Source organism: Rousettus aegyptiacus, unplaced genomic scaffold, assembly GCF_014176215.1.
Source record: "Rousettus aegyptiacus isolate mRouAeg1 unplaced genomic scaffold, mRouAeg1.p scaffold_m13_p_12, whole genome shotgun sequence".
NCBI classification, from domain to species: domain Eukaryota; kingdom Metazoa; phylum Chordata; class Mammalia; order Chiroptera; family Pteropodidae; genus Rousettus; species Rousettus aegyptiacus.
Genome location: NW_023416287.1, coordinates 35579062 through 35603725, shown reverse-complemented (window position 1 = coordinate 35603725; position 24664 = coordinate 35579062). Strand labels below are relative to the sequence as shown.

Sequence of the window (24664 nt, the reverse complement as noted above, 5' to 3'; positions counted from 1 at the left end):
CAATTTATATACAGAATATATCTCTCAAAAATCATTAAGGAAAACACTGTTAACCCATTAGAAAAAAAATGGAGAACACACATGAACAAATTTTTTCCACAAAGAAATAGGAATGACCAATAAACATTAAAAAAAAATATTCAGCCTCACTAGCAAAGCAGATAGGCAAACTAAAACACTGAGATACCATCTCTCCACCAATTGAATTTAAAATATGTAGAATAATCATAATTTTTCAATTCTGGCAGCAAACAATGAATTGAGCATTTTCAAGCATTGCTGTTGGACCCTCTAGTTTGTTCAGATTCCTGGAAAGTTATATAGCAGTAGGTGTTACCCTTACAATGGGCATGCTCTTGAATAAACAAATATTACTTGCTACAAGAAGTAGCTCATCCTTGAAATTCCCTAAATTTCCCCTTCTACTAACTATACTGCATGCCAAATAATTGCCAACAAGATTCCAGCACTTCAGAAACATTTCAGAATTTAAAATAATTTCACCAAGAGTTTGTATTAAATGTATTTCTAACCTTAACTTTCTGCTCTTTTTTCCGTAAGTATTTACTAAGCATGGAATAGGAAAATCTGGGTCTGGCCTCAATTCAAATTCTCTTTCATATCAGTCTCCTCAGACATTGAATACTCTAGGAAATGAATCATGTTGAAAGTAATATTGTAAGGAGTGTGGTTAAACTGCTTGAATGAACAAATGACTTGAATAAACTATTTCCATGAAGCATTCATTCGGACATATTGTGCCAATGACAGAAAAAACTGTCCGTTAAACTGTTAACTAATCATGTGTGACCTTTATCTTACATTTAGCTCAGGTTACCATACCTGAAAGCAATAAAATGGCAACAATTGAGAAAACTCTCCATGTCCCACCTTCAACTTATAAGTAGCCTTTTGTGTAAAGCAACATTATGGTGAAATTTCCCTTAATTCTTAAAGCTGTAATTTTTAAATTAAATTTATTTTGGAATAGGTGATAGGAGTTACTTAACAATTCCTTTTGCACAGAGAGGTATGTGGGATTCGTGCAGTCATAAATGAGCAACACAGGTTATCCCTGTGATGTTGGATCTATCCAGCATTTTGACTGTGGGGATCACAGTTACTTACACAAGTAATAAAACTGCACAGAACTTAACACACACATACACACAAGTACAAATAAAACTGGGGAAACCTGAATAAGGTTAGTGGATTATATCAATGTCACTACCCTGGTTATGATATACTGGAATTTTGGAGGAAACTGGGGGAAACATACAAGGAATTTCTCTGTATTATTTCTTACAACTACGTGTGAGTCCACAAGTAAGTAGCTCAATAAAAATTTCAATTAAAAACAAGTATATGGTGAAAACTATGCCTCCCACCGCCAGCCCTGACTATTAGCCCTTTCAGGAGGCAACAACTCTTACCAGTTTCATGTGTATAGTAGCTAAAAGAGAAAGGAGGAAGGAAGACAGGAAGGGAGGGAGAAAGGAAGACTTAAATAACTTGGAATGGTCCTGCAATGTATCAAAATAAACTGTTCAACTCTTTCATACTCATAGTTGTCCTTGAGACAATGTCCTGAGTCTAGGAGAATGTTTCTGCTGAACAAATCCCCTCTACTCAAACTTCTTCTCCCACTGGACCCCCAGGTCTTTTCCCTCAAGTCAGGACACTGGGTGATCCTTCTCTAGGAAATCTGACCACCCCTGATAAAGAACTATAACTAGAGACATGGAGCACTACCCAATGACATGGCTCAGTCAGATCACCTTACAGACACACAATCATCAAGCCCTCCTCCTTGTAGTTTCCAATCATCATTTTAATGGCTTCTTAAATATGAGTACACACCAAAGATCATTTGACATTCAAAGAAAGCACATAATATGAAAAACAAAATAAGGCAAATAGACAACAGCACACAGAGTCCATACAGAGAAAAGAAAAATTTCAAATACACTTTCAATATACTTAGGGATATAAGAGATGATACTGTATCATTGAAGTAGAACAGAATGCTACTAGAAATAACTTTTGGAGAAAAACAGAGTTCTTGGGAATAAAAAACACAGCAGCAGAATTATAAAGCTCAGTATTAGAATTGAAAGATTTGGTTAAGAAAATCTATAGTAATCAGAGCAAAGGGCTGAGGAAAAAATGGGATAAAAGAGATTTTGAAATAATCAGATTAACCCAGGAAGTCTAACATCCAAATAAGACAATCCAGAAGAGAGAAGAGAGAACTTAAAATGGAAAGAATTAAAAGACAAGTTCCTAGATTTGAAGGACATAAACTTCCAGATTAAAAGAACCAGGAAATGCATGAAAAATTCATGAAAACAGAACCATTACAGTCATATAAGCATGATATGACTGAACATTAGGAGCAAAGCCAAGAGCAAGCATGACCTTAGATAGAAAAAACAGGGTTCACACAAAAAAATAAAAACTAGAACAGCATCTTCTCAGAGGTGATACTTGGATGCTAGAAGACAACAGAGCAATCCCTTCAAATTCTGAGGGTGAAAAAAAGGTGTTCTAACTGAAATTCTTGACCCAGCCTAAATGTCTTCTGGGTGTCGGAATAGAATGGATATATTTTCAAACCCACACTGTCTCAAATCTTAATTTTCTTATTTCCACACCTCTGTTTTAGGAGGTACCTGGAATGTGTGATCCCCAAAAATGTATACCACAAATGAAGGAATAAACTAAGAAAGACACGTACATGGGTTTCAGGATACAGGGCTTTCAACATAGGGAGAGCTGAAAAAAAATGCAGGAAGAAGCTGAAGAGAGATAATAGCTGGCAGAAAATTTAACAAGCAACCACTCCAGGCTAGACCAGGACAAAAGAATCTGGTAAAGAGAACTGGACAGAATATCTAATGGCCTTGTATATATGAAGAGATGAAAGGAACTGGAGGAAAGCTTGGGCTTCAAATTAGTGGTAAAGGCTTAGAAAACTAAGCAAACCAATATTAATTCATGTTGAGGACAGAAAAATTAACCCCAGTGTATTTCACAGCTCAGCTACGAAGACTACTGGCATGGCTAGGATAAGGTGAATATTGACCATTGATCTAACCCAGTGGTGCCCAGTTTCAGCTGCACATTGAAGTTATTTGCCTCACTTTTTAAAAATCCCAGGCTACAACCCAGAGCATTACATCAGAATCTCTGGTGGGTAGGCCAGACATGAGTAAGATTTAAAGACAACATGGGGTGATTACAATACATAGACAAGATTGAGCCCCACAGAGCTAACTAAAGATACCAATTTCACTCTTATGTATTCTACTCACAGATTTTAATTTGTAGCCATACTGCTTATAATCTTGGCTTTCAACAGTTCACAATATTTTATCTAAATATCCTACCAGTAATCGAAGTCAGAATTCCAAAAATGAATGTGCCACGTTCTCACTTAAAAACGGCACTATTCTTAGTGTCATCTTATGGCATCCCCTTTCTGCTTGTCATTTCCTCACCCACATCACTCTTACATTTAAACCCTACTCAAGAAACTAGCTTGTTACTTCTTGTCCTCCACATGCGGTGGCGACTGGCTCACTACAGTGAAAATGACTCTTGCTAAGGTCAGACAATGCAGAATCACAAAAGTACAATGAGGAGATAAACACAAAATTGCAAATGTGAAATTGCCCTAATCTAGGTCACAAATGAGTTTACTTTGTTTACTCTCTCCTAGAAACGGTGATTGGCAAGAAATAATGGCTAGATTTCATAATTTAAATAAGCAACTCATATTGGCTTGGACAGCTCCAGAAAGATAAAGGCATTCCCCGTTCCCTCGAACCCCCACCTAATCTCTAAACTCTAGAGTTCAAAAGGCCATGACCAACACCTTCCATGGTCACAGATGGGTCGAAGTAGACAGAGTTTCTGTCCAGGCCGCAAATATCTACAGATTGCCATTCTAATCCCGCCTCCGTTCTTTCTATATATCAATTTCATTAAAAGGCCAAGACTTCATTTGGAGTCTGTGCCTAAAAACTGATCCCCTTATTGCAGCCTCTCATGATGCTTGGGGTCCCAACTTATATGCCTATCTGCAGTATATGAGAGAAGCTGTCTCTTCTGCACTTTTGCCAGCACTTGATAGTTCCATTTTGCCAATCTGATGTTCAAAAGTGGTATTTTATCATTTTAAAATTTACTGATTACTATTAAGGCTGAGGACTTTTACTTGTGTCTCTTGGTCATTTGCAATTGCTTTTTTGTGAACTGCCGACCTGTATCTTCTGCCCATTTTTCTATGCGTTCGCTTTTTTGTCCCCACTCTTTATCAACCTAATTTCTTTTATTTTCCAGGTTCAAGCTTCTCCTGACCAGCAATACCTCTTCCATGCCTGTGTATTCCTCATTCATATATCTTATAGTGCTTGAAAATTCATTGTTCAATGCTTCTCTTCCCACTAACATCTGAGCACCATGAGGACACAATATTCTGGTTACCCCTCTCAGACACCACTGTCACACAAGCAATCAGCAAAAAGCCACAAGTGTTTATTGATGACTGAATGAATGGAGGTCCTTGTATCTTATACCACTGGGGTCTAGAAAGAAGCTCACTCAAGGGGTGGTACCAAAAAGAGTTTCATATAGGGACCATTTAACAGGTGGGCAGAGTTGGGGAAACTGACGAGGATGTTTGGGAAACCCCCAGGACTCATAGCAATGAGAAGAAGCATTACTTCCAAGTCAGAAGAGGATGAAAAGAGAATGGCAAGTGGACCCTATGAGACCTGTAGCCACAGAGGAGAGTCTGGGAGAAATAATGAAATCTCATCCAAGCCTGAGAAATGATGACTCAGTGATTACAACTGCCTGGATGCTGCCCATCACTATTTCATTAAAGGAAAACCTTCTTCCACCTGAATCCTTAATACTTCAAATTCTAAATCCTACAGAACAACACGACTAAACCATTGCAAACAATAAAATAAAAATCACTGCCAAAAAAGTTCTACAGAAACTGAAGGCAGGAAAAGGCCAGAAAAACTAGAATTATCTTCCTGGCAGAATCACCCATTTGCTATGTGACTTCAGGGATATTTTCTGAACCCCTCTTACCTCAGTTTCTCCATTATAAAAATCTGTATACTATTATCCCCCCCCCCAAAAAAAAAGAATTATTTGACTCAAGGAAAAGAAATCTCCTTAAAGAAAAATAGAGTTGCCAAAATCCTGTCCTATCAGCCAACTTCCATCAGGCCTTGGAATTCTTAGCAAATGGCTGGTTTTGCAAACTTTTGGCTTTGCCAACTCTCCAGTGTAAAAAAAAAAAATCTTCCCACAAGGATTGGAGGCATGAGAGTAGAGGAAATCTCTGAGAAAAAATCTGGGTTGATGAGCAGCTAAGAAAAGCCAGGAGGAAAGAGACACATCTATATATGTTTAGGCAGAAAATAGAAAAGGTTGAAAAGCAATGTGTTTCTAAAATACTGCTTCTATGAAAGCAACCTTCTGTTACTCCTTCACTCCCTGGCTGACTGAAAAAGGCAGTGTGATTCCCATATTCTATTCATGTCCTTCTAAGCCCAGGCTAGGGAATACAGAAGCATGCAGCTCTGATGCAGGTGACCTGGAGTTCAAATCCCGCCACTTAATGAAGTGATACTGGGCAAGGCATTCACCTTTCTGCAACTCAGTGTTAGCTCATGAAAAATGAGTAACAACATCAAATTTGCTGGATTGGAGACAGAATTGTAAATCATAAAAATAAGGTGTGTGCCAGCCAGAGAGCTCCCAACACACTATAGTTAATTTTTTATCACAAGCACTCTAGTTTGGAAATTAAAAGAGCTTCTTTATTTAACAAATATCGTTGAGCATGTACTATGGGGCTGAGTGACAAAGGTAAACAAAGGTCATAGGGTCCCTGAACTCCTAGACCTTAGAATCTGGTGAAGAGAAGATGTTACTCAAATCATAACCAAAGAAATACATAATTGCCACCCGTGATAAATGCTATGAAAGGAAAATAGAGTCTGCTCAGAGAGCAAAATGGGAGCCTGAAACTGGTCAGGAAGATCTTGGGGCAGAAAGTAAAGGATGAAGGATTAACTAGCTATGGTGGTGACAGTGGTTTCAGTACATGCTTGAGGTCTGAGGCCAGAAGAAGCAAGAAGCATTGCTCTTTTGAGGAGCAGAAGAAAGGCCAGAATGGTGAAGCATGGAAAGGGAACGGGAGATAAAGCTGGAGAATCTGCCAACGCCTCCCTCAAGGGAACAAAAAGCTGCAGTTATGGTCCTCTGAGAATGGAAAACCACAAAGCTAAAGATGGGATCTCAGACCTACAACTGACATTTGCAATTCAAATGTCCACTGCAGGCTTCTTTTCAAATACCACTGCTGGACCCAACACCTGTTAAGATGAGTAGAAATGTTTTCATAATTGGAATGTATTTCAAAAATTACATATATACACACATGTGTGTATGTATGCATTATTCACCATTTACCATCTAGGGAAAAGTCTACAATCACTCCTAAGTTATTTTCTCTTTGAATCCCCGGTTTTCCAAAGATAACCACAATATCTCTCATTGCATATGCTCTCCTTACCATGTACCCTGAGACTCCTCCATTGAGTAAATGCTGGCAAAAATGTCTCTTCTCCTTGAACTTGAGCTGACATCTCTCACTGCCTTGACCAACAGAAAACAGTGAAAGTGATTCCATGTAATTTCTGAGGCTAAGACATAAAAAAGCCATGCACTTCTACCTTGTTCTCTTGGAACCCAGCTGCCATACTTTGAGGAAGTTCAAAGCAAGGCACATGGACAGGACACGTGTAGGTGTTCTTGTTGAAAGCCCAGCAGAGGGTCCAGTCAACAACTGGCATCCACCCCAGACATGGGAGTGATGTTGTCACCAGATGACTGTAGACCCAGCTGACAAGTCATCTAGCCTTTCAATTTTTCCAGCTGAAGCCCCAGAAATAATGGCACAGAGACAAGCCATTCCCCACTACTCTCTATCCAAATTCTTGACCCAAAGTATCCGTGAGCAAAAAAATAAAATGATCGTTTTACACCACTACCTTTTGGAGTGGTTTGTTATGCAGCAATAGTAACTGAGACAAACAGTATCTCAAAATGTATGTGTGTATATTTATGTATTAGTATGTATGTATGTATGTATGTATGTATGTTTAATTTTTCTTATTCACTATTCGCCTCCCTAGGAACCTTCTAGATGGGATAGTTACTCCTGAATTAGAACTCCTGCACTTTATCCACACTGCTTCTATAAAAAGATGACCAGGTTTATATAAAAGATCCCGAATAGCCACAGTAATCCTGAGCAAGAAGAACCAAGTTGGAGGTATCACACTACCTGATATCAAACTATATTCCAAGGCTACAGTAATCAAAACAGCATGGTACGGGTATAAAAACAGAATAGAGAGCCCAGAAATAAATCCATGCCTATACGCTCACTGAATATAAGACAAAGGAGGTAATAATATACAATGGGGTAAAGAAAGTCTCTTCAATAAATAGTGTTGAGAAAATTGGACAGATACAGGCAAAATAAAGAAAAGAAAGAAAAGAAAAGAAAAGAGAAAAGAGAGAGGGAGGGAGGGAGGAAGGAAAAAAAAGGAGAGGAAGGAAAGGAAAGGAAAGGAAAGGAAAGGAAAGGAAAGGAAAGGAAAGGAAAGGAAAGGAAAGAAATGGAACCATCTTTTTACACCATATACAAGAATAGACTTAGAATGGATTTAAAGTTTAAATGTAAGACTCAAAACCATAAAACTTCTAAAAAAAAAAACATAGGCAGTAAGTCTCTGATACTGCTAAAAGGGAAACAAAAGAAAAATAAACAAATGGAACTACATCAAACTAAAAAGCTTTTGTACAGCAACAGAAACTATCAACAAAAAAAGTGACAATCCACTGACTGGGAAAAGATATTCACTTATGATACATCTGATAAGAGGTTAATATTCAAAATACATAAAGAACTTATACAACTCAACGGCAACAAAAAACCCAAACAATCCAATTAAAAAATGGGCAGAAGATCTGAACAGATACTTCTCCAAAGAGGAAATACAGATGACTAACAGACATATGAAAAGATGCTCAAGGTCACTAATTATCAGAGAAATGCAAATTAAAACCACAATTAGATGTCACCTGACACCTGTCAGAATGTCTATCATCAATAAATCAAAGAACAAATGCTGGAGAGGATGCAGAGAGAAGGGAACCCTTGTACATTGTTGGTGGGATTGCAAATGGTACAGCCGCTATGGAAAACAGTATGGAGATTTCTCAAAAAATTTAAAATGGATATACCTTTTGACCCAGCAATTGCACTTCTGGGTATTTATCTGAAAAACAAAACAAAACAAAACAATACTTCATAAAGATCTATATACCCCAATATTCATGGCAGCACAATTTACAATAGTTAAGAAGTAACTATTATGGAAGTAACCCAAATGCCCATCAACAGACAACTGGATAAAGAAATTATGGTTCATATATACAATGGAATATTACTCAGCCATTAAAAAAATAAATAAAATCCTACCATTTGCAATGACATGGATAGATCTAGAAGTTATTATGCTGAATGAAATAGAGAAAGATAGACACCATGTGATTTCACTTATATGTGAAATCTAAGGAAGAAAAAGAACCAACTAATCAAAAACACAAATATAGATGACAATTTGGTGATGGACAGAGTGGAGGGCTTGAGGGACTGGAAGAATGGAGTGAAGGGTTAAAGAAGTACAAATTAGTAGTTGATAGATGGTCACGAGGATGGGGAGCATGGCACAAGGAATGCAGTTAGCATTAATATATTGGCTGGGTGGAAAACCAGAGGAGAGAAGGAGCAATTAGGGGGATCATTTTATAATTTAAATGTCTAACCAATGTACTGTATACTTGAAACTAAATTAAAAAAAAAAGTGTACTTGGAATTTATCCTAAGGAAAAAAATTAGATTTAAATGGGTTAACTATGCAGAAGTCCTCTGTAGTATTTAGAAATAAATGTACAAAATTAAAATTATACTAAATTCTTAAGAACAGGGCATTGTTTAAATAAATAGTGGCATATCTATGCAACAGAATATTATATTAAAATTATGTCATAGAGTATATTTACTCATAAGGAGAGATTTACATGGTATACTGTTAAGTGAAATAAAATGTCTGGTTATAGGAATATATACAACCTGAGTCCACTTTTATAAAAAACACCGTATTTATGTGTAAGTGATATAAGTATATATTTGAAAGGATCACACTAGTTAAAAATGATATTTTTAGAAATGTGATGGTGGCTGATCTTTCTTTTGGTTTCACTGTATTTTTCTAATTTTCAAAACTCTTCTTGTCTACAGCCATGCTACCCTGAACATGCCTGATCCTGTCTGAGATGGGAAGCTAAGCAGGGTCTGGCCTGGTTAGTACTTGGATGGGAGACCACCTAGGAAGACCAGGTGCCATAGGCATAAAAACAAACAAGCAAACAAACAAACAAACTCTTCTTCTTAAATATGGATTTATCCTTGTATTCTCAGTGAATAGCATACTACCTGATATACAATGGTTCCAAATAAATGTATATTTGATTATATGAAAGAATATAAATTGTCACAAAATCAACAAGGTAAAAACAATTAAATTAATTTGTACCATTCTAAAAAAAAAAAAAGAAAATAACCAGGTTCCTTAGTTTAAAGAAAAATTAAACCACTCAAAACACACCAAAGTAATCCATCCTCACTGCAAACAAACAAACAAAAAAACAAACAAAAAGAAAACCTCATGAGCTAATCTGACAATTTATTTCAATTGACTTTGAAAACAGATTGAAAATGAGATCTTCATTTGGCAACAGCTAAATAGGGCACCCAAGGCTCTTTCCTTCTCTGCTGTTGAAAGCTCAGACATCTGCAAAGAGTATCTGCAGATTAAATAAGGCAATGCTTATGAAGTGTACTTAGCACAGTGCCTGCCACTTAAGAGCCCACCAAATTCCACTTATTATTACTTTTGAGTTGTGAGAATTAACATTTTTCTTGATTGGAGAGCTGACCCTTTCTGACCTAAATTTAGCAGAAAAGAACCTACACTGAGTTTGGTTAGATGTCAAGAAAGGGATCTCAGATTCCATATGATTAGAAATATTACACAACATTAAGCAACATAACTGCCACACGCCTCTATTTTGCTTTGGTAAAAGAACTCTACTTTTTAGTCAAAAAAAAAAAGAAGAAGAAGAAAAGAAAAATTAGTATATGTTAGATTAGAAGACAGGCTTCTGAGAAATAACACTTAATCGCTGCATCGTTTTCAAGGTGACTAAATAAAAAATATTACTTTTGATCATTATGAAGGTACCCCCTATGTGGTTATATAAATATTAAAAAGCTGCACCCAGATGGTGGCAAGAGTACCAGGGAACAGAGGTGAGATCAAAGAACCAGGCCACCTCAGGTTGGTTTCTTCCTCTACTCTTCAATTGCTGTGACTTATGTGAATTACTCAGTCTAAAGCCTTTGAGAAATTTAGCCTTTAAAACAAGGCAAAATTCCAAACTTTTTATCCATACTAAAAGGACCTTAAGTAAAGCAGCCCCAAATTTCCAGGGTTAAATTCATTATTTAAATTCTTAGATATGCTGAATGACAACCCCAAGCAAAATAATCATTTACAGACTCACACATTAATTAATATCTTTAAAAGTATCTCAAAAACCTGCCTTGCTGCAAAATATTGCTGTGCATCACATAATGAAATTATCAATATCTAGAGGGAAAAAAAAGGTGATTTGGCACATAATCATGACTAGCATGCCATTTGGAGGAAATAAACAGAAGTTGGATGACATCCTCTTAACACTGTTGGCTTTTCACTGTTATCTTCAGTTGCTGGGGTGAGGGTCTTCTTAAGCCCTACATTTATGGGGAGTGGGGTGGAAATGGAGAAAGACTATGAATGATAATAAAAAGAGATATCAAGGGAAGGAATGGGAGAAAGGGCTGTACTATGGAACAAAATCTGAGTCAGTGGCACCTGAATACAAATGTTACTGCTAGGGAAACCATTTCAAAATTACATCCTAGTTTGCAGAGTGTCTGACACTCCCTCTCCCAAACCCTCCCAGCTTTCCCCGAGGACCCAGGCAGACCCCTGCCACTGATGGACTTAATTGTATGGTTCACATTCTCCATCCAGAAAATGTCTTTTATATCTCGCAAAGTGGTGGGAACTCTATGACTCACAGAGTCCCCACATGCAAGAAAAATGGCTGCATGTAATTGACTTGGAATGATCCTTTCCAAAGGTAGCATGAAGTACAGACTGGCTTTGCACTTATAGAAATTGAGATTGAAAGGCGGTTCATGAAAACCCTCTTGGTAAGAATTAGCAGGTCTGACTCTGCCTTCAGAGTGAAGTCTAGCTTCTCTCACCCCGATACAGTCCCCGTCCCGATGTCAGTTTCCATCTCCAGACAATCTGGGATTCAGGAGCAAGGGGGAGAGCAGTGGAGTCTTAACAACTCCACTGAAGACCAGAACAGACTCTCATATTACCATATATGATGAAGTCTGTCAAGAAGGACGCTAAGACCTGATCCAAGACGGACCATCTGCTTTCCCCACAAAACACAACACCAGCCAATTTAGGGGAGATCCCTTTTTTAATTAATGGTACCTTCAAAAATATTTTACCATCACTATCAAAATGCCTTTATTCTGCACTTCATAACATCTTGTATTAAAGCTACATCTATCTTAACACCAAAGCACATATTTGTAACTGCTTTTTCTCACAAACATTTATATGGCTATTTTCCCAGGAACTGTGCCACTGGAACGGCCAGAATATAAAATTGTTTTACAACAGTTATTCTTCCAAGTCTTTCCTCTGTTTTTCAGACAGCTGCAACCCCAGAGTCCAAATTGTTTTCGGTGGACAACTATTCTGAGCACATTTCTCCATAAGATCTATTTCAGCTCAAGAAAGGCCAACGACAAAGATAAAACAAAAGTTGTGGGTTAGAAGGTGGACCCACTGCAGGGCACCGTGACTGTTGAGTGTAGAGTGATGGATAGCCCAGTCCAAACCATTTCTTCCAGAACTGCTAGTCCACAAAGGGGATCCGTCTTCTTGGTGATGGTCAGTTTAAGAGAATAAGCCCATTACTAAACCTTAGCTAGGTGGCCAACACTTTATTCCTATCTTAAGTTCCCAGCACTTGTTCTGGAAAGGCGGGTATGGAACTTTCTACCTGGTCCATCTCACCCGTTCTACAGAGAACACTGGAGAACTGTGTTCACCAGTCAACCAGCACCCTTTACGCCCTCAAACCAAAGAGTGTACAGGTGGTTACTTGCACAGGTACCAAATCTTACCAGAACAACTTTATTACCGGCCTTGGGGGACTTGCTTAGGATAACAGTCCTCACCGCCACCACCACGTCCCTCCAGTTTGTGGGTAAGAAGGGCAGACCTAAGAGGCACAGGTAAGGGCTTCCAGGGCCAGCCAGGCACCCCAGAGTGCTAGACGCTTATCCACGCGAGGTTCTCGCCTTCAGGGTCCTTTCTGCCCGATCCCCTACGAGGGGCAGTGCAAGTACTCGTGCCCGGCACCCTCACCTGCCGGCCCAGCCTGCTAGCCCCGTGCCCAGCCCAGGGAGCTCCGAGCTGCCGGAGCCGCAGCGCCCACTCGGGGCAGGCAGCGAGCACTCACCATTATGCTCCTGCATGCTCGACAGCGACCAGAGCAGCAGCGCCACCAAGGCCAGGAAACAGAGCTGGCTCAGCAGAAGGTCCCTCCGGCGACTCCGGCGACGTTCGCGGTCCTCCTCCTCGGGCGACGGCATCCTCGAGAGGCAGGGCAGCGGCCCCCGCGGGGGCCCTGGCGAGCGGCAGCCGCTCCGGTCGCGGGCTGCTGCGGCGAGGACGGCGGCGGGAGGCAGCCCCGCTCCCTGCAGGCGCGCGTCCTCGCTGCGCTCCCGCCCAGCCGCCGCCTCCTTTTCCTCTTCCCCGCCGCTGCCGGTCTTCTTCTCGTCTTGGTCTTCGTCGTCGCTATCGCTCAGTCCCTCCTCCTCCTCCTCTTCCTCTTCGCCTCGGGCCCGCGCCGCCGCCTCCCGGTGCTCGGGGTCCCTCTCCTCCTCGCGCGCCATAGCTCCCACGCTCGGCGTCCGCGCTCGGCCTCGGGCGGCGGCGCGGCGGGGGCGGCCGGGAGGCGGGGGCGGTGGCGGCCGAGGAGGAGGAGGAGGAGGAGCAGGGACGGACCGGCGGGAGGAGGGCCCGCCGCTGGCCAACTCGGCCGGCTGGCGAGGCCACCCGGGCTGGCTACGGCCTCGCCGGCTGCAGGAGCGCCTCGCGGGCCTCCCGCCTACTCCATGGTCCGTGAGCAAGGAGCCGGGGCCGATCGGTGTTGGAGCGCTCAGGGAGCACAGGGCGAGCCGGGGGCACGGAGGGCGCAGCGCCCCGCAGCCTGCAGCGAGCGGCGGCTCGTGCGCGGGCGGGGGGCAGTGCGGGGACGTAGCCAGCGCCGGCCAGCACCGCGCAGAGGGGGCGCGCGGGGAGGAGACAGCTGAGAAGGGAGTCCCGTGCGCAAGCCTTCAGGCGTTGCGAGCCAGGGGAAGGGGGGCGGCGCAGGAGGACCCCTGCAGCGAAGCCCACGCTGCTGAAAGGAGGATCTCCAGGAAGATGGATTCACCCAAAACTTTCGGAGAAACCCAGGGTCTCTTCAGCCTTCCCCCCATCCTCTGCCCAGAGAGAAGGCGCAGCGAGTGCGCTTGGCTGCGCGCGCCCAGCCACCCGCCTCGCCTCCTCCCACGGGCCTCCTGGGTTTTCCTCCGCCCCCTTGTGGGGATCCCCCTGCGCGCCAGGCTGCGGACCTGGAACAGGACTGCCCAGAGGCTCTTGGCTCACTCGGGTTGTCCTGGCTCCCCCCTCTGGCCCGGGCTCACACTTCACTCCCTGATCGTGCTGGACCAAACCCGATGCTCTGGCTGACGGAAGGCGAAAGGGGGGCGGCTGGCACTTTCCCTGGGTCAAGCGGCCTGAAGGAGGCTCCTGTGCTCCTTGGCAGGGAACATTAGCCTGCCCCTAACTGTGAAGTCAGAGCACTAGTCCCACTATTCCCTTGCCTGCAGTTCTACTCCCGTATTCACCTACTGAAAGTGTTGACTGTGCTAGAGCCTAGCTGCACCGTAGCCCTGCAGAAGGTGCCCACTTAGAACATCTAGTGGCCTCAAGCGTACCCACCCTCGCTACTCGGGCTTCCCAGCTTCCTCCTGGGTGCTGGCTAGGATAGCTGACGGATACAACCTTGAGAAGATGTCTTTGTGGTGCGGTTGAAAACAAAAGGGCTTGTTCAAAATCAAGGATCACCTGAAAACCAGGTGTTTGAGTGACTGTCTCCATGGAGTCTGGTCATATCCAGGAATCTAGTTGCAGGTGTCTGGGGGCCGGAGGGAAGAAAAGATGGAGCCTCTCTACAGGTTTCTTCACTCCTAGGTCAGGGAGTATCCACAGTGTCCAAGTGTTGTAGCCCACAACCTCCCAGCAGACCCCCAGCAGCATCTGGAGACAGCAGGGTCTTGGCAAAGAACAAAGCAAGATTTCATAAGTGTCTTCCTTTCCACAGAGGGACCACTTCACCCAACAAGACTGGAAGACTTTCGCTTCCTGGGCATATCATTTATTTACTCCTGTTCTCAGCTTGGCATTTTGCAGAGCACCTTCCCTATAATGCCCTTCCCTGCAATGTCGTACAAAGTGGCTGTCCCCTTTCTTTGATCACCAGGTACTGATGAAGATTTAAAGATGTGAAAGTGTGTTGAGGCTGGAGTGTGTGTATGTGGGGGTGGAGGTGGGGTGCAGGTAGTGGTGGGGGGATTCTCCAGTCACATTACCTCCATCAAACATTAGGAGACACAGAAATGAAAGTTTAGGAAGTCAGAATACTCTCTCTTTCAACTAACCAGGAAAGACTTCAATCTCTTTTTCTAGTGTAAATAGGAAAAGTAAAAGTGAGAGAGGGAATCTGGAACTAATTGGGTTAGAAAATGAACACTACCCACTCAGGGGAAAATTGCCACAGGCACAAGGAATTGTTTAATCTGGTGATGGGAGAAGTTGTCAGGAAGAGAGCAAGAATACGGGAGGGGAGAAAAGCAAGAACTGGCAATTTCCTAGAAATTCTCTCAGCACCTGCAATGAGTGAAAGGAAAAAAGAACGAGAGTGCTCCTATGCCACATAGAAATGATTTTTAGTTAATATTCATTCTGACAGATTTCAGAGTGAAGGAGTGTGTTGAAGTGCTGCCAAGACTGCCAAGGAGCCAGCCTCCAACCAAGGAAGAAAACTGGAGGGTTCTGGTCCCCAGCCTGACAGCACCAAGGACTGGCAGGTTCCTCACCCCGACACTGCATGGCTTCTCTGCAAGAAGGAGAGGGAAGATTCCTCCTCTGGTCAGGAAGTCCCTTTTCTCCTCTCCCTCCGACAGACACACTTAGAAGGTAGGGATGCAGCAGGCTAAGTTCTCTGTCAGCACTGTACAAGGGAGACATACCCCAGTGGGCTCCTTTTCAAAGGAAAACAGTTATTTGTGAACTGCCTCTCCCAGTCTTCAGAAGCTATCCCAGTTTTGTTGGAAGCAGGATCTGGAATAACTAATGTGTTATTTATCTTTCACCATCAGGATCCTCATCAAACCTAAGATAGCTTTGCCTTTTATTTCTTTATCTGTTTGATTTCCCATTTTGTGCAGGGAGCCTAAGGGAGAAAATCCCAGGCCCTGATACATTAGTCTAAGAATTTGCTTGCCTGGGAAGAGATATCACCCCAAGATGTGCCTGGGCCTTCACCCTTTCAGAAATAAGACAGGCATGTTTACACAGCACCTCCTCACCCTGCCTGGGTGTGGGGGGTCATGACCTGTGCCCCCTGTTTTTACCTCCCATAAACATTCCAGTTTCAGTTCTGTGCAAAGACTTTGGCCCTGATATGCAGGCATGGAAGTGGTTCATCTTTCTTACAGCTCTGCCTTTACAATAAAGAACAAAAAAAAACTTCCATGATCATATTCTCTGATGCTCAGCTCAGGCCAGCTCTAAACCAGTCAGCAAGTGGGGCTTTATCTGTGCCTAGACGATCAGTATCTTCTGGGCTCTCCTGTTTAATTTCCAGGTCTCCAGCCTCCCCTCATCCACAGCACCCAGACCTGACAAGTGATTTCCACGACAAAGCGAGGTTGTGTCTCCATAACACCAAACAATACCACTGATTGAGAAGGAAGGAAGAAGAAAAAGAAAAATCAGAGAAACCACTTGCTTGGTGAGGTGATGGGTCAGCCTCCTAGCCATGGCTGCTCCATAACACAGGCAAACGTGGCCCAACCAAAGGGAGGAAAGACCACTAGATGTTCATTAAAAAAAAAATCCTTTAAACACAATAAGGCCAATTGGGGAACAAAAGGGAGGAACTCTTCCATGGACAGTTCCTGGAATAGTCTTCAGATGTCGTACCCCCTCCATGTGCACCTAAAGATTTAAACATCCAGGCCCTCCATTGTTAGTCACTATCTAGCCTTGAGAAACCTTAAATTCACCCATTGCTCTTCACTTCCAGATATGTCACTCTGAATATGCACAGTCAACCAGATCTGGACAAAACCCCAACTTCACCCAGGAAGGCCTGACAAAGCTCATTTCCCTCCCCATTCTATTTGCTGTCTTTATCAAAAAACAAAAACAAAAAAAAAAAAACAAAAAAACAAACAAACAAAAAACCTGTAAAGTTGCTCCTTTAGCTTCTTCCTGAGCTGTCAGCATTTCTAAAGACATGAAATAATTACTCCTATGAGTATGTTGATCCCACACTCCATGTCGTGAGGCATTTGAGAGTACCATGTTTGCAAGGTGGGGCTTATGTTAGTTTAAGTGTTCAGTTTACTAGTGGACGCTTCCAATTTTTAATTTTCTTTTTGCCTAACTGTCTGCAATTTGTTTGGTGATTTTGACTCACTCCATAGATATAACTTTTTTTTTCTAGTTAACCATTATTGTATTCATAGCTGTCTATCATTTTTTAATTTATCGAGGTATAATATATATGCAGGAAAATGCATACAGCTTAAGCATTTAGTGCAATGACTTTATATATGTGTATACACCCTACATGGGTTCCAGATCACAATTTAGAACATTTTCTGCCCACTCCCCACCAGGCAAGAACCCTCCAAAGATAACCCCTCTCCTCACCTCTTTCACCATAAGTCATTGTTGTCTGTCCTTGACCTTCAGGTACACAAAGGCTGCTTTTGTTCAGCTTTGCTTCTGCAGGATCTGTCCATACGGGTGTGTAGATCTGGGTATTTGTTCTTTTTTCATGCTGCATAAGTATAGATTGTTTTTTACCTGATGCTTCAGTTCCCTTCCAAGTTTAGTGTAAGCCAAGAATAACCAACCACTGCCTCTGGATCAGAGACAAATGACCTTCCAGATTAACTAGTTTTATAAGGAACTTCAACTGAAATTGAAACAGTCATTTGCTGCTTCTCAAACTGGTTATACTGCATAAGGAGAGGCCCAAGGGTAACTGCAGGACAGAAGGTCAACTGGCAGACTTAGGGGGGTCAAGATTTTAAAGACAAGCATGGAAGAATTTCTAAGATGTGCATAAAATTTAGAGACAGCTTTTAATGGAAAAATTCAGCACAACCCATTTCCTGTGCATTATTTCCATCTCCTTTTTCTTCTAAAGAGGGAAGTAGAATAGGTACCATCAGGAAAAATTCCCACCCAGTCCTTGGCAGAGCCATGAAGCATCCTTTTCAATCAAATGTTGTGGACACAAAAAGTACAAGGGAGCCTGTTATGAATGTCAGTTACCAAGCCCATCCTGAGGAAACAGGATTCAGAAGGCCTGGAAGTGTGTATTCTTCACAAGCTCCCCGAGATTTTTCTATGTAAATGTTTGAGATCTGCTCTTCTAGAGAAAGGGGTAGATTGATATGTATTTTTAGTGATTACTGGAGGGCAGATTTAAAAGGAAAAATATATTACCTAGCCCCTTTTGGTCAATATTTTTAATTGATTTTTGGGTGTTTGGAAGAAATAAAAACAGAGAGTATACGTATACCCTCTATACCTGTGGCTGTATCTAGCTCCTGTTTTGCATGAATTCTTTTTAAAATTATATATGTAATCCAGAGCCATGGAAATAATAGAGTAAAATTTTAAATCCTCAGAGGACAAAATTTAAATACTCATATATTCCGAGCAATTTGTTCATTCTATCAAAATCGTTCAGAAAGAAAACACTTAAACCCTGCTAATTTTATTTCACCATATGAATTTAGGCAGACAGGGTGCCAAGTGTGGCAGAGATACCCAAAGAGGACCCTGGAGGCTTATTTTTGTTCACATAGAAATATTAGGCTTGGAAATCCCATCTTTTTCAAGTTAAGCAAAATCTTTTTTTTTCTTTCCGTGTGTGTGTGTGTGTGCACGCGCGTGCGTGTGCATTTAGATGGTCAGCAATACTTATTTTTGGAGGTGGGATTATAGGATTTGGGCTGGGGGATCAGTGAATGAAGAGGGATTGCATTTTTTTTCTTTTACACCCTTTTAAGAATTATTTTTCCTGATACCAGTATGCTCATTTTTTTTAATTAAAAAATTAAGAAAAATTAAAAGGATCTGTCCATGTGTAAGTAGCTAAGACAAGTTGACGTAAAGGATTCGACATGGTTAACTTTGGCGGGATTGAGCAAAAGGCCAGGTCTGGGACTCCAGGACTGCCTTGCTATGAGAGCCATTTTGCCCAACAGTTTGCAGGGGCTGCTTCGTGCTTTGAAGCTTGTTTCTGAGGAGCCTCAGTACCATGGCAGTGAAGGGGCAGGCCACCTAGGTGGCACCTTTGCTGGCTGGAGCAGAAAGCTGGACTTCTGGCCACAGATCTAAGGTGCAGGCCACTTCTTCCCTGTGCAGGTCACTTCTTGTTTCCTCATTGTTAACTGGAAAAATGGCAACAGCCTTTCCTCAGAAGGATGTTTGCAGCAATGAAACATTTTGAAAATGCAAAAACATTCAGGAGAAAGAGATTCCAAAGTCCATCGCTTTTCACTTTAACAACTTTGAGTTATCTGTTTGAGGATAAGTACAGCAAACCCTTTCCCCATAACACCTGGAACCTTATCGCAGATTAGAATCCACCTCAATTCAAGCCCAGCTCACTTGCAAAGTGAAACTTCTTTAGTGCTGTAAACAATAACCCATCACCAAGTTCCTATCACCAGAGAGAGCTGAGGTCAGGTTCTAAAACAGTGGGATGGTTCCACATTGTTGTATCATGCCATTTACCAGCACCCTAAGTAGAAAGTTGACAGTCCAAACGACTAACCTTGAAAAACTGTGGTGATGCGTCCCCTGGTGGCAGCAGTAGACATCCTCCTGGGGAATTTCTATCGCTTCGGAGAAATGTTTCCACTCTACCTATGACTGGTGACTGGTTCAGCTTAACTTCAGAGGATATCCTCCATCTCTTTCCTTTCCACATTTCTGCTAGGCAACGTCTGACACTGAAATGACTGTTGCCTCACACACAGCACTCCCTGCCTCCAGTGTTTGTTTCATTGGAGATATTTCTTCAAATTGTAATTGTCAGCCATACTTAGTGCCTTAAGGTACTTAACTCTTTCACTTGTTTAAAATTAAAACTCTTTCTCTGAAAATTGACACCTGAAGTAGACAGGACCTATTTGCAGTATTTTTTTCCAGTCATTTAGGTCCTTGTTACTCAAAATGGGCCAAAACATGGCATCTCTTGGGAACTGCTTAGGAATGCAAAATCTCAGAATTTGTATCCGTAAAATTCACAGAAGATTCCTATGCACATTAAAGGTTGAGAAACATGAATTTGGTTGTTCCTCTTTGATGAGAAGACTAGGACTTCATAACTACCCGTACTTATGGCCAACTACAAATTATAATACTCAAGATTACATATACCATTTTTTAAAAAAACTTCCTATGTCTCATTTGCTTATGAACACCTCTTAAATATGGAAAACCAACAAAACAAAATTCCCAATGTTTAAGCATTTAAAGTAATCTACAAGCAATAGATTCTGAAATCCCTGAGAAATAAGAATTCCAGCTACATCATTAAACATTTAGTTGTGAATAGCAAGTCCCTCCATTCCAGTTAATACTCAAAAGAAGAATTTCTGAGTTAAATCCCATGCCTACTGTAAACTATGTTATTTCAACACCACTACCACTGTTTAATGCATTTTAAACAGAAAACGGGGTATAAATTAAACTGAAAAAGCAGCATGAGAATTTTGAAATACAGCCCTATCTTGACATACTTCTTATTTTCTTTCAAAGTATTTTCACCCATACTCTGCATTAGTCATATTCTCGTTAAATAGTATATCCAAAAATATCAAGTTTTGACTAGAATGACAAAAGTTATTAAAGGAATGAAAAAAACAGTTCCTTGAAATGTTAAAAATTGAGTGCAATAATTTTTTAAAACTTATTATTTTGAACTAATTTCAAGTTTACAGAAAGTTTGGAAAAATAATACAAAAAGTAGGCCCCTCATAAACTTAGACAATTAAATGATTCTGAGTTCTCAGTGCATCATATCAAGGGGTTTTCAATGTAAATATGTCTTATTGTTGATGATGTTAACCTTGAGTAGTCTGGGTTGCTATTTGGAGAAGATACTTTGAAACTAAGCAAATCTTGTTTCTCCTCAAATTTTTACCCATTAATTTTAGCACCCATTGATAGATTTTGTCCTCAGTAATGATTGCCGTGGTATTCAACTACTTTGTAAAAAGGGACTTGCATTTCCTTGAAGCATTAAATGACTGCTAGAGGAGACTTGAGTGTGTGTGAGTACTCTGGGAATTTTAGGATGTAGGGAAGCTGTGTTCAAACAATAAAAAATGAGGAGTAGGAAAAGGAAAACAGAAGGGCCCCTTTATGGGTTGGATTTCCAGCCTATCTTGGTATCCCAAGGAACTGTTTATGTCAGCGCAGTGCCCAACTTCAAGACCACATAGATAAGATTTCACAATTTATCCATAGATATCGATCTACCAATCAAGGACTTGAGAATTATAAGACATAGAATTATGTCTTTAAAACAATAAGAGTGCTATTCAGTGCAGAAAAATCAAATAAATGTCTGTATGAACCCCAAATAGTAAAGTATACAAATCAAGCTGAAGTAGTTATTTACAATTAAACAGATTGGATTTTGTTTTAAAAAAATTTCCTGGCTTTATTGAAATATGATAGACAATATTTACATTGTACAATTCAATGAGTTTTTTTTCTATTATGGTTGGCATTCAATAATATATTAATTTCAGTAGTACAGCATAATCCACATAACTCATAAAATGATCACCACACTAAATCTAGTACCCCTCTTCCCCCTTACATATTTATTACAATGTAGATAACTATTTTCCTTATGCTACACTTTATATCTCCATGACTATTTTGTAAATAGCCATTTGTACTACTTAATCTCCTTGCCCTATTTCACCATACCTCCTAAACACCACCCTCCTATCTAGTAGTCCCCAAAATATTCTCTGTATATATGAATTTGTTTACATTTTGTTGTTGTTTATTTTGTTCTTTAGATTCCACATGTATATGAAATCATGTGATATTTTTCTTTCTCTGTCTGACTTACTTCATTCAGTGCAATACCCTTTAGGTCCATCAAAGCAGTATCTCTGTCCATCCCCTTCTTTTTAGTCTGTGTGTGTCTTTTAATCTGAAATGAGTCTCTCGTAGACAGCATATGTAGGGGTCTTGGTTTCTTATCTATTCAGCAACTCTATCTTGTGGTTGGAGCATTTAATTCTATTCCATTTGAGGTACTTGTTGATAGGAATGTAGTTATTACTATTCTTTATTCCTGTTTTTGATACATGTTTTCTCTTCTTAAAGAAGTCAAACATTTCCTGTAATACTGACTTGGTGTTGATAAATTCCCTTAGCTTATTTTCGTTTGAGAAGCTCTTTATCTGTCCTTTGACTCTAGATGATAGCTTTGCTGGATAAAGTATTCTTGGTTGTAGAGCCTCAATTTTCATCACGTTGACTATTTTGTGCCAAGCCTTTCTTTCCTGCATAGTTTCCTTTGAGAAATCAACTGCCAGTCTTATGGGTGTTCCCTTGTAGGTAACTAAATGCTTTTCTCTTGCTGCTTTTAAGATTCTCTCTTTGTATTTAACTTTTGGAATTTTAATTATGATGTGTCTTAGGTGCAACTCATCTTTTTGGGGACTCTCTGAGCTTCCTGGGGTTGTATGTCTATTTCCTTCACCAGGTTCGGGAAATTTTCCATCATTATTTCTTCAAACAGATGTTCAATGTCTTGTTTTCCTTCAGGTATCCCTGTAACATTGATATTTTTACCTTTAATTGTGTCCCATAGGCTCCTTAAATTATTATTATAGTCTTGGCTTCTCTTTTTTTCTCATTCTGATTGAGTGCCCTTGGCTTCCCCATCCTTGGTTCAATCCTCTTCTTTTCCACTCTGTTGATTCCCACTAATATACTCTTCATCTCAGATGATGTGTTCTTCATTTCTGACTTGTTTCCTTTTATAATCTCCATTTCCATTTTTATGTTTATACATCTTTTTGTTAAAGTTCTTACTGAATTCATCCATACTTCTCCGAAGTTCATTGAGCATCTTTATAACCATGGTTGTGAATTCTTCATCTGTTAGATTGCTTGATTCCATTATTCCTGGATCTCTGTTCTGTTCTCTCATATGGTTTCTACTTTTTGTATTCTTATATTGGCTGCCTTTCTGTGTCTGTTTCTATGTAGTAAGCAAAGCTCTTAAGCCTCTCAGTCTTATTAGCATGGCTTTGTGCAGTAGGTGTCCAGTGGCACAGTCCTGAGAGAGGATCAGCTACAGACCAAGTTTAACTCCAGCCTGTGCCCCTCCAGGGCCATCTGTTAACATTCAGTAAGCAATCTACAGATGCCATGCTTACAGTTGCCTCAAGAGGCCATGCTAGAAACTGAGGCCAGGCTGCTACCAGTGTGGGTCTTGGAGTTGGTTCAGCAAGGAGCACCAGACTCACCAAGGACACAACTGGATGGGGGTTGGGTAGGGCAGTGAGTTGGGAGAGGCAGAGTTTCAAGGAATCCTCTGGGTGGAGCAATCTCTGTTATCCAGTTTGAAGACATGTCAGCTATGGAGGCACTGCATTCACGCACTGGAAGGGAGGAGGGGTGGCGCTCAACAGAGGAACAATGGATATCACTGGGACTTCTTCCAGGGAGAGAGCCCCACCTCTGACCCTCGCTCCAACAACTCAGTGTCCCCCTGCAAGTCCCTGGAGCCCCCTGTGCAGCTGACCCAGTGCTGGTGTTCAGAGCAAGCAAGTCCATCACTGTGAAAGTCCAGTTGCAGACATGGCCCTTTTAAAAGGCATCTGCAGCTGCCATAGCCTCTGTTCCACTCAGACACCCGGAACTGATCAGCCTCTTCTTCCCCCTTGCCCGGCTCCCACCTTCTACCATTGGAAGGTGATTTCTTATTTCTCTCCCTAGTTTTAGTGCTTCTGTTCATCCAACCCCAGGCAACTCCACTTGTTTTTTGCTCCATATTTCTGTTACAACTTTGATTTTGTTACAAGAGGGGATGAACAAAGCCTCTATCATCTATGCCATTTTTCCCTGAATCTAGATTGCCTTTTTTTTTTATTTTTAGGTAATTTACATTTTATTAATATTAACAAATCTTTTGATAGACTCTATTTTCATTCTTGATTCCTTGAAGTGCTTTTCATGTAGATATCCTTGGTCAGACCTATTGGGTATTATGCTATTTGTGACCAACTTCAAAATGTCATAATTCGTTTTGCTTTATTTTGTTCTTAAAACATGCATCCTACTTTCTTTGTATTTAAGAGAAACCTCAGAGACATTAAAGCTCAACAAGAGCTCCTTGCTCCACACACACACAAAAATTATTTTTATTCCTTCTTAGCCACCAATCTCTAATTCCATAACTATGAGCAATTATTCTGCCAATACCAGGGCTCAAATGAACCATAAGCTAATTTTTGCTTTTCCACTGATATGCAGGACTAAGAGAATGTCATAACTTTTAGGTGCCTTCATTTCTTCATTTATAAAAACCCTAGTTTCTTTACTCTCTCTGAGATGCAAGCTATCACATCATTGTTCGTTAGACCCAAGAGACCCTAACTTCTCACTATACAGTTATCAGGGGGTTTCAATTTTCTGGTAGGAGGAACTGCTATCCACACCCATGGTGATCACAAGCATTAAGATTTTGGTTCTTGATCTTTGTGAGTTCCTCATTATAGTAATTATCACATGTGAGGTAATTAATTAGGAGTTTTAGTGCACTACAAAATCTCACATAGGCAATGTTTCCCTGGTTCTTTAAAGGACCATGAGCAGAAGAATGGTAAAGTGAGCATATTCAAAAATCTTTCCCTGCACAACGGCAATGAGAACAGTGGGGGAAATGGTTAGAATTATTTTTTTCCTGACTCTGAAAAGACTTCCAGCAATGTGAGAAGTATTTACTCAAGAAAATAATGGCCAACGTT

At 41.0% G+C, this 24664-nt stretch overlaps 1 protein-coding gene, 1 long non-coding RNA gene and 1 pseudogene across 4 annotated transcripts in view; 2 read left to right on the top strand and 1 right to left on the bottom strand.

The window, feature by feature from the left end:
* SLC24A3 (solute carrier family 24 member 3) overlaps window positions 1-17322 on the bottom strand; it is a 454104-nt gene extending 436782 nt beyond the window's left edge. Inside the window, exon 1 of one of the 2 annotated variants that reach the window (XM_016146148.2) lies at window positions 17289-17322. In XM_016146148.2, coding sequence (XP_016001634.2) covers window positions 17289-17307 — 19 coding nt within the window. In that variant the 5' untranslated portion in view covers window positions 17308-17322. Of the gene's footprint in view, window positions 1-12759; window positions 13230-17288 lie in introns of those variants that run through there. The other variant, XM_016146147.2, reaches the window with a different exon arrangement.
* Window positions 9393-9511, top strand: LOC118610572 (annotated as a pseudogene).
* LOC107511621 lies at window positions 13332-18145 on the top strand. Of its 2 annotated transcripts, XR_001597115.2 has the most exons (4): window positions 13332-13420; window positions 14671-14829; window positions 15319-15545; window positions 16216-18145. It is a non-coding gene; the product is annotated as an uncharacterized LOC107511621 (long non-coding RNA). The 2 variants fall into 2 exon arrangements; XR_001597114.2 differs by having other exon boundaries at window positions 15319-18145.
* Window positions 18146-24664: the final 6519 nt, after the last annotated feature.